Source organism: Neodiprion fabricii, chromosome 2 (genome assembly GCF_021155785.1).
Source record: "Neodiprion fabricii isolate iyNeoFabr1 chromosome 2, iyNeoFabr1.1, whole genome shotgun sequence".
Taxonomy (NCBI): Eukaryota; Metazoa; Arthropoda; class Insecta; order Hymenoptera; family Diprionidae; genus Neodiprion; species Neodiprion fabricii.
The window spans coordinates 28,986,391-29,001,779 of record NC_060240.1 but is presented as its reverse complement, the minus strand read 5'-3'; the positions used below and the strand labels follow the sequence as shown (position 1 = coordinate 29,001,779).

Sequence of the window (15,389 nt, the reverse complement as noted above, 5' to 3'; positions counted from 1 at the left end):
CAAGTTAAAATCTCAGTGACGATCGTTCGAAGGAAAAATCATGAATATAGATTTGAACAAGTGCACTTTCGGCACTCGATTCACGAGCGTAGAATATAGATAATTTGCAAAAATTCCGGAGTCCGTCAGACTGCTGCAATTACAAAAGCATATCGAAAATTTTCTACTTGCAAGAAATAATAGAAAAAATGAAATATAATTAACAAAAGACGAAAAAAAAAACAAAAAAACAAAAAAAAAAAACAAGAAAAATCAGAATATATTTATATGTTGGATAATAAGTAATATGACTAACTATAAATAGTCGTATATACGTGAATGAGCCCCTTATAAGATACACAGTACTATATGCATACAAACGCGTACGTAAAGAGGCTAATGATGTTAATTTTAAATTCCGCAAAAATTGTCATTTTTCTTTTCATACAGACAGTGCCACATCATTATACATTGTATATAAGTGTTGATGATAAACAGTTTTACGTCATCGGGGGTAAAGAAAACCCTTCTACATGTCACGATTAAATTCACACTCTTGTGGAAACTGTAGAATTGGAGAACAGGTGAAACGGAAAAAAAAACGAGCATGTAACAACAATTGTAGCAAAGTGAAAAACTTTAACACCCACACACACACACACACATCATACACACGTAATACATACCTATCATAATGATACACACATCACAGTCGTCCGCGCGAACAAAGTGAAAAACGATGCGTTTCAGCTAATGATATGCCGTACGACACGTTAATCAGCTGTCTGTCAGTGATTCCAATATTGAAAAAATAAGCCCATCTTCCGCTTTGTTCACACGTGCAATGCGTAACTCGACAGCTGTCTTTGCAAAAACAGTCCTTTGTCTATGTGCAATTAAAGAAAAAAAAAATGTATTGTATATAAAATAACGATAGATAATTAAGATATGAAATAAGTCATACCTACAGATATATAAATATATACAAGGCGCGTACACCTACGTAAAATACGTTTGGCATAAACATATATAATAGTAACTTAAATAAATAAGCTAGAACGCATTATTATCGATGTAAACGTTGTATAACGTAGCACTATACGTACTGCTATTATATAAGATTTATAAGATATGAGAAAAAAAAACATTCAAAACGAAAAAAAAATATATATATAATTAAATTACTAGAGACGTTTGATATTGCGCATATCGCCGAATCATGCGTGACTATACATTATATATGAGACACCTATAAACGACGCACGCTGCGTAAATCAGTAAATAATATATTTCTGCTGACTCGTACCGACGTTATACGTACTAGGGATCTAACGACGTTTCAAACAAACGGCTATACGTATAATATCTAATCACGTATATGTATTATAGAATCCGTGAAATTCAGGTGCATGACGAACAATGATCATGATGATGAAAAATGATCGTGGTTCGCGCTCACTGTCCAAAAAAAAAAAAACAAAAAAAAAATGAGAAAATAATAACAATAACAATAATAATCATTGAAATAATAAAACAGTAATAATAATTATAACGATAATGATGATGATAATGATAATAATAATAATAACAACAATAATAATAATAATAATAATAATAACATAGTAACGCTTGTGAATGAAATTCGCTTCAAATTTTCTGTACATATTGTATAATCCGTGTATAAATATGATTATATAATTACATATATACATAATACCCTACCATTCTAGCTTATAATTACGTTAACGAATCATTATATCGATATAACTTCAATAATAAACCATTATTATTATGATGGCGAGAAATTCATAATGCTATAATACATTTCTAACCCTTATCAATGGAACAGGGTCCTTTGTGGCACTAAAGTGGCTTAAAGTGATCTTACAAACAAGAAATCGGGATCATGAAGTGATATTATTCGTGAAAGAATTCCATCCAACCAGTGATGTGGTTCAGAGTGTTCCAGGATCAGCCACGCCGAATATTGTTCGAAGAACTATTCAGTTCGAGGTCGCGATAGAGTCAGAATCATGACAGAACCGTGTTAACCTTACTGTAATTGTTCACGTGATAAATCATAAAATGTTGTGATAGAATGCAACGTGTAATGTATTACGTGATTTATCTTATAGACTTGATATAATGTATAAGAAATCACAGAATAAATTACAAAAGCACAAATCATCAGATATACTTAATCAAAAATCATAGAGCAACTGTACGTATAGTTTAATATATGATTTTTGATCCGATGAAGATCTGACATGTATATGATATCTGATCATTCGTGCTTTTGAAGTTTATTATGTGATATATTATTTATCGAATTTATAAAACAAAGCGTATTGTAATAAATTACAGGCTGAATTCTCCCGTAACATTTTACGATTTGTCTCATGAACATTTTTCAGTAAGGAATGCAATTAGTTTGAAAGCTTGATTAAACCGCGTACTGACTGTGTCAGAAATTGTGGTTTGCTCGTGTGTGCGAATGGTTCAAGTTGAAGCGTAACGTGGCTTTAAACTCGGCTCTATGTCATTAATTAAAATCGTTGTACCAATAGAAGACTAATATTGTAAGAGTCTTGATTTTTCTGTCATAGGTATGTCATCACTGAAGTTTACGTTACATCAGCATTTTTAAACGTTCTTTCAAGCATTGCCGCAGAAGTGTAAAATGTATCCGTAAGCCATAACATTGCTCTGATTATACGGTCACCTGCATACTGTGAGCCGTCGCTATTCGGACTATTTTAAACTTTGGTCGATTATTCTTCGCCAAATAAAACTTATCAACTTCGCAGCTTGCTTTTCAATCCGTTTACTTCTATATGAGAAAAAAAAACGCGGAGTTCCGGCGATTACACTGCGTGTTGTGATTGAAGACCCAGTTTCATACTCCACCTAGCAGTTTGGAATATAGCCATAACTGCACTCTTCGTGACAAGTTTTACGTTTGATAAAGAATTTGAAAATGCCTGCATGATATGAATCGTGGAAGCTTTCGTTCGTGCATACAGTACGTCACACGGAGGAAAAGGAATTCGTGAACCAAAAAAATAGATTTTGATGGGGTCCATTCACTTCAATCTGGTATCCCTTATTTTTACTAAATACGATGACTTCAATTTAAAAATTTCGATTCAGTTATGCTAATGCACAAATGCTGCACCGTCAGACGGGAAGTTGATATGCAGTATGAAATACTGTGGATTGATAACACGCGGTGCTTATGGCCAGTGTACGATTTCTTGTAGTCGATTCTACGCCGTAATTGTGTTAGAGATTGGCTACTGGCTGGAGCGATGTATCAGCTCGGCAGTTAAACTGCGTTTCAGAAGCTGATACAAATTGTAGTCGGTAGTGTTGCCAATGGACCATCAGCGCTCGCAGTTGAAACCACGAAGGTTTTCAAATCACGTTTCATTCGGTTTAGGATCTGGAAACGAGGACAAGGGAATAAAAAGAAGTACTATCAGAGCCATTCAATTTTGACTGCCTTTGATAATCACGGTGTGATTTGGGTCTCGGGTAAGGATAGATAAGAAATACTTTCTACACACTGTAATACATATTTTAATAGTCTGCACGAAATCACGGAAAATGTTTGCACGATTTTCGTAAAATAGATACGTGATGTCAAATTACGGTTCATTGCTGAGTTTATCAGTCCGCTGAAAAAACAACTTGACAACTCGGATTTAAGCTTATCGAGATATGCCAGGACCTGCGAAATTTAAGTTTCGCTTCTTTTCTTTTTCTTACATCTCCTAGATCATTGTCACATCTACAATAATTCATCCCGCTTTAAAATTACGACAAAGTTGTTATCGGAGTCTAAGGTATTAATCTGAATTATATATTCGGCCGGACGTTGCAGGGTATAATTAACTTCCGTCTCAACTTTCATCTGGGAACCAATGCCAAATTTTGTTATGACCGAAAACGCGAGTGATCCATGTTCGAAAGGATTCGTATGATTAGTTGACTTATGTGACAAACAGGAATAAAACGGCCTTAGTTACATTTGAGTTTCGCATTAAACACCGTTTCTCGGAATACCAGAAACATCAATGAAATCATTTAAGATTTAACCATTTCTGCTTTACCGATCGCTCGATCGTTAAGAATTTTTTTATTGTAATTACACAAAAATGAACAGATAACTATTTTGTCCGAAAAAGTTCGAAAATGAAAAATGCGAGTTACTCATCATCTTGCATAAATTTACGTTTGCCCATTTTGTCGTAGCAAACGCGACAACTGGCACTCTCAATCGTAACTTGATTATTTATGAAAAAACTCTCGCCTTCGGAACCGTTTGGCAAAGCTGCATACCTACGAAAATCGGTACTTAAACGAAAAAGCAAAGTTTTTGATCGATCGAGTCCACCGCGACCTGCATGATGGATTTAAATAGACTCCCGATTTGCGCAATTGGTTTAAGTATTGGAAAAACTGTTTTCGAGGTATCGAATGAACGTTTGGCTCGCGTTATCACGCAGGCGGGGAATTTCCTGGAAACTGGAATGCGCGCGCGCGTATTTAACATCGACCGATCCGTCCCCGTGCCAAAAGCTCATACCTATCCTGCTAGTCCGGGTTGTCGTGTCGCCGTGTTCACCGGGTTCAACCCCTCGGCAGTGAGTGAGTGAACGTTCCTAGTGACGTTCCCTTTCATCCTTGAGATAATGCAGAGGGGCTGATTGTAATATCGCGTGGAAAAGCTGTATCACCCCCGAGAAGATGGTCCAGGCCATCCGAATGACGGACAATAAGACATAATTTTTCGCAAAAATATTCTGCGAGGTGCGAACGAGGTACAACCCAAAAATGCAATTGCAATTGCCGGTGAAATCTCATCCCTCGTAGATTCTTGTGTGAATTTATTCATGCCTTTTTCGTCGTCGAAAAAAATTTGCAAACGGATGTACGACTATAATTTGTGATTTCTGTTTCTCGGTTTTCTTTTCTTTTCTTTTTTTTTTTTTTTACTCGTCGCAAATTTCTTTTATTTGAAATGCATTCAATTCGATACCAAGACAGACAGATTAAAGATAAACTGCTTTCAATTCTGAATCTGTGAGATGTTATTGTTTTTCATAAAGAAATTTCTATCTCATGAAACGGCATTTCAATGATGTATATGCTTCGGTCGATTTCGATTGGAATAGAATCGTGATTCCATGACAAATAGGTTTATCATTTATGCAGTTCTTCTGTAATTAAAAACGTAGTTTTCAAACTCAAGTAAGGAGTGTTCTGGGCGGCATGCAAGAATCGAACATCGATAGGTACTACGCAAAATTTGTTTTTGCGAAACATAGAAAATTGTATATTTTTTCCAAGCAAATTGAAATCAAGTATCTTTTTCTTTTTCTTGCTGAATTATTATTTTAACGAGTACAATTAGATTGAATAACAAGTAACTGTGTTACGTAATTCTTCGATATTTTAACGAAAATTTTTGTATTAAGAAAACGAAGATCTTAGTCGTTGTAGATATTGGCTGGTAATCAGCTGGTTCACAAGCTACAGTGATTTCGATCTCGGTAGAATTAGCAATATAGCGCGTTCGCATGTCGTGTTCACGGGGTTTCAAGCAGTAGAGTCCTGTGCAAGTAATAATTATTGCGTACGTTTCTGATTCTAACAATGATTTTCAAACGAACCAATGCTCTAAATATTGTTCATCATCTTGCAGAAAACGAAGTCGTTTAACCAGGATACACAATTTATTTCTGCACTAAAAGTTGATTTCGGTAATAAATATGCACTAACAATAAAGCAAAGACTAAAAAATTTGTAAAAAGCAAGTAAGCATTATTCAGATGTAAAAAAGTACAATGTTCATCGCTCGGCTTTGAAGAGTAGAAATATTTACTCTATAAATTGAAACGTTTGATAGCTGGGAACATTTTCATTTTTGAGTTTAACCATATTATTATGAACAGCTTATTCAAAAATATAACAAATTCCAACCCATAGTTGTTTTAATCGGGAACATATATATTTTTCAACTAAAGCTATAAATTTCATATAGCAAAATAATTAATTTATTTGGTTTCAAAATAACAGAATTATTATTTTACTTGAAATGAGCAATTTTTCTTAAACAGAAATAATGTCCTCTTTGAATGTTAACACTTTGAAGTACGTTCGACATTTGACTGATGACAATTTTTTCTAGGAACGAGCAATCCGGGAATCCGAATCCGTAGTTAAAGAGGAGACATATTTGATAAAACTATTTGACCTGCCAAAAATGTTGCTGAACATCGCGAAGGACAAGGATATTTATCACCGATTGACAATTTCAATCCGCAATTGGGAGATGCAGTTCCTTGGTGATAATGCATTTAATACTACATTCAGTTCCAATTAACGGTCAGTGATTGAACCGATCAACGTTACAGCCTTCGAACCTAGACTAGCTCCGCTCCATGTTCAATAGCATGATATTTTCGGAGCTATAATTCAAATGAGTATAACAATGCGCGCTGCTGCATGTATCGCCCTGTCTGCTAACCATTACTATTCATCGATTCTCAAAGTCAAGACGAAATTGACGGTAGTAATCAGTACAATAAGGAGGTAGGTGTACGTCCAGTATTCCTGCAGGGTCAGGCAATCATTCTGGTAACACATTTTGAAACGAGTTCACATAGAGTGCGTTTGAACTTATTAAACAACTTTTGCTATCATTTTTTCAAGTTGTTTAGTATTTTAGTAACATTTAGTATATATATATATATATAAGAAAATGTAAAGATCCTCAACGTAGAAAAATATTGTATACGATGAATTGAAAGGCCGTGGATATAACGGATATTAGATATTCATATAATATTATACGATATACAATTCGACCGAATAGACACGCGCGAATTGCAATTAATCGAAAGTATACGAGTACACTAAGCAATAAGTTTTAATGTTCCATGTTCGCACGAAATTTTTATTCGTCTTCCTTTCCTCTGCACCACTAGGTACTGTCAAGCTATAATGGAACCGTGGAAACAGAGCAACGCCGCAGACTTCTTAGGGACATGGACCAGGACGAAAATGGTTATATACTCAATGAAATCAATGATAAGAGAGGAAATTCTCGTCTCCGAAAATGGCTTATCGGTGTACTCATTTGCCTCTGTGCTTCCCTTGTGATAGTCAACAGTTTTACATACAGACAATTCACCTTGTCTCGTTCCACACCGCGCTCTCACAATCTGTTACGAGGTAGGTGGCATTAGTAATTTGAAGAAAGCAACGGATGTTTCGACAAATTATCGGGAAGAACAAAGCCGAAAATTCTTACCGACTGACAGATCAACTCATAATTAGTCATAGTTTACGATTATAGTATTTTCCATGAACTGTTCTAGTTTATTCCCATTTTCGTAGAGAATGAGATCGAGGTGGATAATAGCGAAACGGATGTGCCGGCGGGTCCGGTTCTCGGTTTCGTCGTGAAGACATCGGGCTGCCGAATTCCATCATTCGAGGTGATGGACGATAGTATCAAGCGGTACTTCCAGGGTACGACGGAGTTCCAGTGCGATGCCGGTACTCACCTACCCCTGGTCAACTCGAACCTTACCTCGCTGTTCGTGGACCCGAAAGCGAAAGCGCATTTCTACAAAGATCTCGAACCCGCGAAGTGCTGCTGGAGTAGATTTTGGAGAACGAACGGTAGTGACAACAGTATTAGGTACGTGGCAAGCGAGTGAATCTGCAGAGTCGGTTACTGCATGCTAAGATCCTTGGTTTCTTCTTCCAGCTTCGAATCAACGTGCCAAAACTTTGTTAACTCAACCAGGATCAAGGACGGGGAGTTCGTCCAGGTCAAGTGCGAGAGAAAAGGAAAAGAAGTGTACAAGGACTATCATGCGTTTGTGCCGCGTAAGGAGTTAGTCGAAAACAGGTGCGGTTCTTCACCCGCTCCCGGACCGGAGTCTGGCCGTCTCAGTGTCCTCATCCTCGGGTTGGACTCGGTTTCGAGGCTCAATTTTCACCGGACAATGCCGAGGACCGTCGAGGCGCTGCAGGGTCTTGGGGCGGTGGAGATGATGGGATACAACAAGGTCGGCGACAACACCTTTCCCAACTTGGTACCCGTGCTGACCGGGTTGTCCGAAGAGGAGCTGACCATCGCGTGCTGGACGACGAAGAAGAAGCCGTTCGACGACTGCCCTTTCATATGGAGCAACTTCAGCGCCGCAGGGTACCGCACTGTTCTCGGCGAAGACGCCTGCAGTATGACAGTATTCAACTACCTGAAGTCCGGATTCAGGAACCAGCCAACGGACTACTATTTACGACCGTATTGCATAGCGACCGAGAACGGAATCGGCAACACGCACAAGCTGAACGCGGACCTGTGCGTGGGCACAAGAAAGACCTTCGACAATCTATTGGCTTACTCGCGGAAGGTCGCGAGGGAGTTCGCGAGGGACTCGTACTTCGCTTTGTTCTGGCAGGCGAGCTTGACCCACGACTTTATCACCTATTCTAAATTAGGCGACGAGTCCTACCGACGGTTCATCGACCAAGCAGCCGACGAAGGTCTCCTCGAACGCACCGCCCTGATCGTAATGAGCGACCACGGCATCAGGTGGGGCAGCTTTCGGCAGACTTATCAGGGCTACGTGGAGGAGAGGCTTCCCTTCGTGTTTACCGTCTTACCGAGATGGTGGAGAGAGAAATTTCCTATCGCTTGGGCCAACTTCAGACGAAACTCACGGAGCCTTACGACGCCGTTTGACCTCCACGAGACCCTCCAGCACATCATGAGGCCGGAGGAACTCGAGGAAGGTAAGCTCAAGGAAAGGTCAAGGCGAATATTGGGGGAGAGGAACACACCCCGCGGTCTCAGCTGGTTTCTTCCTATTCCTGATCACCGGAATTGCTCAATGGCCGGCATTACTGGCCAATGGTGCATGTGCCATCTTAGCGAGAGTACTTCGACCACTGACCCCGTGGTCCAGCAGGCAGTTGGCTTTTTGGTCGATGAATTGAACCGCCTGCTGCGAAGCTATCCTCAGTGCGCGGTTTTAAAGCTCAAGTCTATTTTGAACTCTAAAGTATGGGCTGCCCAGTCTCATAAATCGGACAAGGCTGCTCCGACGACTGATTACTCCGTTACGATTCAGACCCAGCCTGGTGACGCGATTTTTGAGGCCTCTGTTCGACATCGTGCTCAAGACTCGAACCAAACCCTCGTCGGATCTATCAGCCGATTGAACCTTTACGGTAAACAGAGCGCCTGCGTTGATGACTTTAAAATGCGCCTGTACTGTTTCTGTCCGTGATTATGAACCCCGCACATCACACATATCTCATGGATATTATATACTTTTGATATTTTATAGTATTTTAAATAAATATTATACAATGTTGAGCCGTTATTTCACGATTACGTATTTGAATTCGGGTTTCGCTCGAAGAGTGAACCCGACTATCTGGAAACAAGTTCAAATACCCGACCTACGCATCTTTGTTTTTGAAACTGTGATACAGAATTAATTTTAATTAGATACAAATGTTGACGTGTAGTAGCGTATCTCAGCTGGAAAGTTTGCCAAAGTTGTGTGGAAAACATGTTTTTACTTTTTAGTTTACTTTACACCGAATTTAAACACCGGGATAAAATCAAAATGGCCGCCGTTGACACGCTTCAAATTTTGCTATGACTGTAGGATCATTTTAGGTACAAAAAAGACACCAGGTGCTATTTCATGCCTGTCGAAATGATGGCAACAGTATTTTAGTTATATTTCTTGTATTATTTCCAGTATTCCACCGATAAGCGCTTATAAACTGGGGATTTTTTGTCGGGTTTTCGGAGTTTTTTGAAAAATGTCAACAATCGTGAGTTGGTTGATATATTTCGTTTTGTACGCCTCTTGGCGCGACTTTTGTTCTGCCAATAATTACAAGAGTTTGAAGTGTCATTCGAAAATCGTTGTATCGATTTGACTCGACCAAGAGAGGGGAGCAATTTGTTTTCTGATAATAATCGACGAGGGAATAGCATGTGGCTGCAGTCGTACAAGGTATGAATAAATAAATACTGCATTATTGATTTTTCACTTACTGTATAACTTGTGAACATCATCATGCATTGCATATATTAATAGTTGTACATTATTAATGCAAAAATTTTCTTAAGTCTATGCGTCGCAATAATTTCTGCGCATCCTATTGGCCATTCACACATCAGTAATCATAATGATACTAATAATAACTTATAAATTACACATCATCCGTTCGGTTCTTGTTCAGTAGAATAAAGATAATGAAATACATTGCGTAAGGCAGTTATTATAAATTTTCTATCTCATGTTATTTGAAGAGAATTAGAAGAAATCTTTATAGCCGGCTAGGATGCTGCGACATGTGCTCCATGTATTTTTACGTTCAAAAAACATCCGTATAATTGAAACAAGACGCAGCATCATAACATGCAACATTTTCAATTAACTGTTTGTCAAACATACAAAATTATCGAATCTAATAATGACTTAACTATTTTTGTTTACATATGAATGTCAATCTTTAAACAACTTGGCGGAAATTGAACGAGTTGTAGTCGGAAATCGTAAACTATTGAGCCCTTCTTAAATAACGCCGACGGATCATTCGTTGGCGTACAATTCATGATGTTGCCTGCTACGTTATTCTTTTTCATTATTGATAATTCTCTTAATTGTTGATTTAATTTTTTTCACTAATACCCTCTTAGTCCATTGTACACTTTGTTTACAGAACCCTGCCGCAGGAGCTTCTTGATATCTGTAAGTAAAATTAGATAATTATACACTACACTAATACAATCCTTGCATGCATTATAAAACCATAGATTATCGAAATGGGAGGTACAGAAAACAAAGTAAGTCATAACGAAGATTTTTACCTTCTTTTTCGGTTTCCGAAAATTCGGATTTTGGGAACTCTACGTTAAACGTGATGTACAAAGTACCATGGAGGTTGTTATTTTCATAATTGGGCATGCCCTCGCCCTTCTTTCGGATCCTAGCTCCTGGCCAAGTTATTTTATCCCTCTGTATGGTGACTTTGTGCCCATCTAGGTGATCGATCTCCATAGTGAACCCTATCAAAGCGTCCTGCAGAGATATAGTCACATTGGCATAAAGATCATCTTGAACTCTTTCGAAAACGGGATGCGGTTGGGTGCGTATTCTGGAAATTTAACAAAGTTTTCACATTAATACAGAAAGGCTACTCCCTGTTTGAATGGTAATCAACAGTAACATGCAGTTCTCATTGCAAACACAGGCCACCTGTCCTTTTTTGACCTTACTTGATTATTAAATCTCCGGGATCTCCATCCAAATGCGGTTCCCCTTCGGCAGTGAATCTCGTTTCCTGTCCATCCACCATCCCCGGTTCCACTTCGACTTCCAGTGTCCGTTCTTCGTTTACTAATCTGACGTTCGGACATTCGTCGCAAACTGTTTGCTGCATCATCTGGAATCTACCTGGGCCTAGATTTCGTGTTACCATTTCTTGCCTGCAGTTACACTTTCGCGTTCCCGCGGCAGCTTTCATTACTGGCTTGTTCCTTGTTATCTGCATGATTCAAAAAAACTAGATTAGAACTGCCTTCAAGTCACATGCCTTCAACTCTACTAATTTTCAGATGACCATAATAAATTAGAGGCCTAATTATTGCGAAACAAGCTATAACATTCATAACCAGATTCGCCAAATTAATAACATTACTACAAAATTAGCATGATTTTGAAGCGTGACAATATGAAACTATGTCCACGAAGTATAATTATTATTCGAAAAATGACGTTAAAATACTTTTTAAATTAGAATTGATCGAAATTATTATCAGTGATTTCAACAAACAGCCTGGAATGAAACTAATTCAATCAAAACACGAATAGTTTGAGCTACGTAATATCGAACCTCTATAAAGTTTCCGCTATAAAGTTCTTCCAACGTCACTGGCAGTTCCATGACAATGTTTGCTCCCTTGGGGGTTTCATGTTGGTGCTGTGAATCACCGCCAAAATGAAATCCAAAGTCACCAAAGAAGCTGGCAAAGGGATCGGCATTGTTCATCATGCCATCTTTTTTCAGACACTCCTCACCACACCTATCGTACATTTCTCTTTTTTCTGTGTCAGAGAGAACCTCGTAGGCAGCCCCCAAGTCCTGGAACTTTTGTGATGAGTCCGGATCATCCTTGTTCTTATCCGGGTGCAATTCCTTGGCCAATCTTCTGTACGCCTTTTTTATTGTATGGGTATTTGCATTTCGTGATACCCCGAGGATGGAGTAGAAGTCCCTCCTTTAAATGATTTTCATATACACGTCAACGATTTGTCTTAATAAAAAGATTCGAGGTTATGTATTGGACTGCTCTCTTTTTAATAGCATAATACAAGCATTTGTGACTTAATGATTGATCGTTTTTGGTTAAGATATGATTTCGGTTTATATGATAAAATTAGACTCACCCGGCCAGTACAAATAGAACGCATAGAATTAAATTGACTAGAAATATCCTGGTTAATTGTGCCGCTGCCATCCTAGCAGACGTTTAGCTATCACCATACGTAGCGTCATGTATAAGTACATCCACATCCAACTCTGGTCGTGGTTCTCTGTGATTGGCTTGACGCGATTTGACATAAACAAAAAAAAATCCGATAGATAAGAAACTTCGTTACCATCATCACTCCGTGGTGTTTCATTGTTTGGTATTTGAGCTGCCTGACGGCCCATAATAAAAAGTGAAATGAATTACGTACTTTTTGAATAAATCTTATATTCTAATTTCGAATAATTTTACTTTTTGTTCTACGTGTTGACGTAGTTTTCATTAAGCTGGCTACCCTCTTTCATCTCGCTATAAAATACGTCGACCGGCTTATAATTAGCGTACCAGTTACCAACGGTAGAGGGGGAGTCTTACCCCGGAATTATATTTACGAACACACCCCAAATGCCGTGGGTTTCCCCTTTTTATTTTCTAATGTATATTGATACATCCCCGTACATACCAGATTAAAGGGGTGTCATTTGACGCAAATATAAAAAGATGGCATGAATTCTACGAATTTACTATAGCAATTTCGTAGAATCCATGCCATTTCTATATTTCTGCGTCTAAAGAAAACACACTGGACTGTCTTTGTTCAGGATTGCGTATAGAATGGAACTGTTGAGCCCTTTTACGCGTTTGACATACGTGGACTTGGATATTTAGAGATAATATATACGTCGACGTCGAAAGCGACCAGGGCACCCCTTTAGGTGAGATCGGTACGTATGCTCTCTGCGTATTTTCAGCGGCTGATAATTTACGCAACGGTTGCTATCCCCTCTCTTGACCGATGAGTTCCAAACGTTTCAAAGTAGGGATAAGATTACTAGTAAAAGATTAATCCAGTAAGTCTATAAGCTTTTGAGTATAAGAGCACATTGTAATTCAGTAGAACGGAAACATACCTGGTATCTGATCTCGTTTCAAAATGCCACTGCGAGGAATCAAAGTTATCGAACTAGCCGGACTCGCACCAGTACCTTTTTGTGGCATGATATTATCAAATTTTGGGGCATCAGTGGTCAGAGTAGACAGAGTAAGAATTTTAATAAATTATAGTATTCAGACTATGTATTGAGAACATCAAAAGTTCAAGAGAATTGACATTATTTTTAATGAATAAATCATCTGCATTCATTATAGGCTTCCAGTGAAGTGCCAAATATTGCTATTGATTTCTTGGGCAATGGAAAACGTTCTGTAGGATTAAATCTCAAGTCTAAAGAGGGTACTGATATACTGAAAAAGATGTCTCAACAGAGCGATGTTATTCTTGATCCATTCCGACCAGGCACTATGGAAAAACTGGGACTAGGTCCAGACACTCTAATGCTAAAAAACAAGAGACTCATCTACGCAAGGCTAAGTGGATTTGGACAAACTGGTCCATATGCCAAGATGGCTGGGCACGATATAAATTATGTCGGTTTATCTGGTAAGACAATCGCAAATCTTCAGAGTATTTTGATATGATTTAATATCTATCGCTATAAAATAATGACTAGTAAAGCTGTTACACAGGTCTGCTTTCGCTCTTCGGTAGACACCATGAGAAACCAACTCCACCTGTAAATCTTACTGCAGACTTCGGCGGTGGCGGCTTGACCTGTGCTTTCGGCATAGTCCTTGCATTGCTGGAACGAACGCGGAGTAATGAGGGTCAAGTAATTGATGTTTCTATGGTTGAGGGTTCAGCATACTTGGGGAGCTGGTTATACCGCTCGCAAGGACTTGCCGGACTATGGGGACAACCCAGAGGAAAAAATTTGTAGGGAAAATTAGGATAGATTATCATTCAAAAGATAACAAGTGTTGATTTGTTTTCATATTTTTAATTGGTTACTTCAGGTTGGATGGAGGAGCTCACTTTTATGATACATACGAAACAAGGGATGGACAATTCATGGCTGTCGGTGCCCTTGAGCCTCAATTCTATGCAGTTTTGTTAGAGAAACTAGGTCTTTCAGAAGACGACTTGCCCCAGTTTGGAGACTTTGAGGAAAGTCGTTCACGGCTGGCCAAGATATTCAAGGAAAAGACACAGGATGAATGGTGCACGGTATTTGAAGGCACGGATGCTTGTGTTACACCTGTGCTGTCACTAGAATCTGCACCTCTCAATCCACAAAATGAGGCTAGATGCAGTTTTCAAAAATCCAAATCAGGAGACATCATACCGAGTCCTGCGCCACGGCTGTCACGGACCCCTGGCTGTGATCGGACCGCAGATAAGCTTAGTCCTGCTACAGGTCAAAATAGCATTGATATCCTACTAGAATATGGATTCACAACAGACCAAATACAGAAATATGTTCAACAGGGTATAATTTATCAAAAGGATTTATCAACTAAACTGTAAATGTATTCGATATAATGTATGCAAACCATGAACAAACTTAGCCATTACACCTTTTTTTTAAGCAGATTAATTTCAAGTTCTTAATGGCAGGGACTAATGTATATAATGACAGAGGCATTATCAGGAATGTACTTATTGCACTGGCCACATTTTCATCTTTATTTGATAGTAATGTTTAAACAAAAATGAAAATTTATCAAGTGTAATTAGTGTATTCTGAGTGAAATCGTTTTAATTATACGTGATCACGTTTCAATTATACCGGTCCAATCGAATGGTCAGATGCTTGAAGAAAATATTGATTACTCTTATTGTTATCCTAGTGCGGGGATTTGTTTAAATATATTTTTATACTGTAAAAATAAGCATATAATATAAATTCTAATATATGAAATATTGTTGAGCTACATTACACATTCGCATTGAATTGTTATCAACGTAACTGCTTCAGCAGTTCGAAAATTATCA

The 15,389-nt window shown here is 38.4% G+C and overlaps 3 protein-coding genes across 9 annotated transcripts; 2 read left to right on the top strand and 1 right to left on the bottom strand.

Moving 5' to 3' along the window:
- Nucleotides 1-3,275: 3,275 nt before the first annotated feature.
- Nucleotides 3,276-10,391, top strand: LOC124176916. 5 transcript variants are annotated; one of them, XM_046558796.1, is made up of 5 exons: nucleotides 3,276-3,513; nucleotides 6,173-6,329; nucleotides 6,972-7,218; nucleotides 7,384-7,690; nucleotides 7,760-10,391. In XM_046558796.1, exons 3-5 carry the CDS (start codon nucleotides 7,032-7,034, stop codon nucleotides 9,288-9,290), a joined length of 2,025 nt encoding a protein of 674 aa, XP_046414752.1. In that variant the 5' UTR covers nucleotides 3,276-3,513; nucleotides 6,173-6,329; nucleotides 6,972-7,031; the 3' UTR covers nucleotides 9,291-10,391. The 5 variants fall into 5 exon arrangements, with proteins under 5 accessions (XP_046414752.1, XP_046414750.1, XP_046414755.1 ...); XM_046558794.1 differs by having other exon boundaries at nucleotides 6,173-6,576; XM_046558797.1 differs by lacking the exon at nucleotides 3,276-3,513 and adding an exon at nucleotides 4,569-4,791 and having other exon boundaries at nucleotides 6,173-6,576.
- LOC124176918 (dnaJ homolog shv) lies at nucleotides 10,060-12,634 on the bottom strand. The gene is made up of 5 exons (XM_046558803.1): nucleotides 12,474-12,634; nucleotides 11,920-12,304; nucleotides 11,303-11,571; nucleotides 10,895-11,181; nucleotides 10,060-10,773 (listed from the first exon to the last, which is right to left on the bottom strand). Exons 1-5 carry the CDS (start codon nucleotides 12,542-12,544, stop codon nucleotides 10,709-10,711), a joined length of 1,077 nt encoding a protein of 358 aa, XP_046414759.1. The 5' UTR covers nucleotides 12,545-12,634; the 3' UTR covers nucleotides 10,060-10,708.
- A 403-nt stretch (nucleotides 12,635-13,037) lies between these two features.
- On the top strand, nucleotides 13,038-15,330 carry LOC124176917 (alpha-methylacyl-CoA racemase). 3 transcript variants are annotated; one of them, XM_046558801.1, is made up of 5 exons: nucleotides 13,038-13,281; nucleotides 13,455-13,598; nucleotides 13,706-13,997; nucleotides 14,084-14,330; nucleotides 14,411-15,330. In XM_046558801.1, exons 2-5 carry the CDS (start codon nucleotides 13,491-13,493, stop codon nucleotides 14,919-14,921), a joined length of 1,158 nt encoding a protein of 385 aa, XP_046414757.1. In that variant the 5' UTR covers nucleotides 13,038-13,281; nucleotides 13,455-13,490; the 3' UTR covers nucleotides 14,922-15,330. The 3 variants fall into 3 exon arrangements, with proteins under 3 accessions (XP_046414757.1, XP_046414756.1, XP_046414758.1); XM_046558800.1 differs by having other exon boundaries at nucleotides 13,452-13,598; XM_046558802.1 differs by lacking the exon at nucleotides 13,455-13,598 and having other exon boundaries at nucleotides 14,411-15,329.
- Nucleotides 15,331-15,389: the final 59 nt, after the last annotated feature.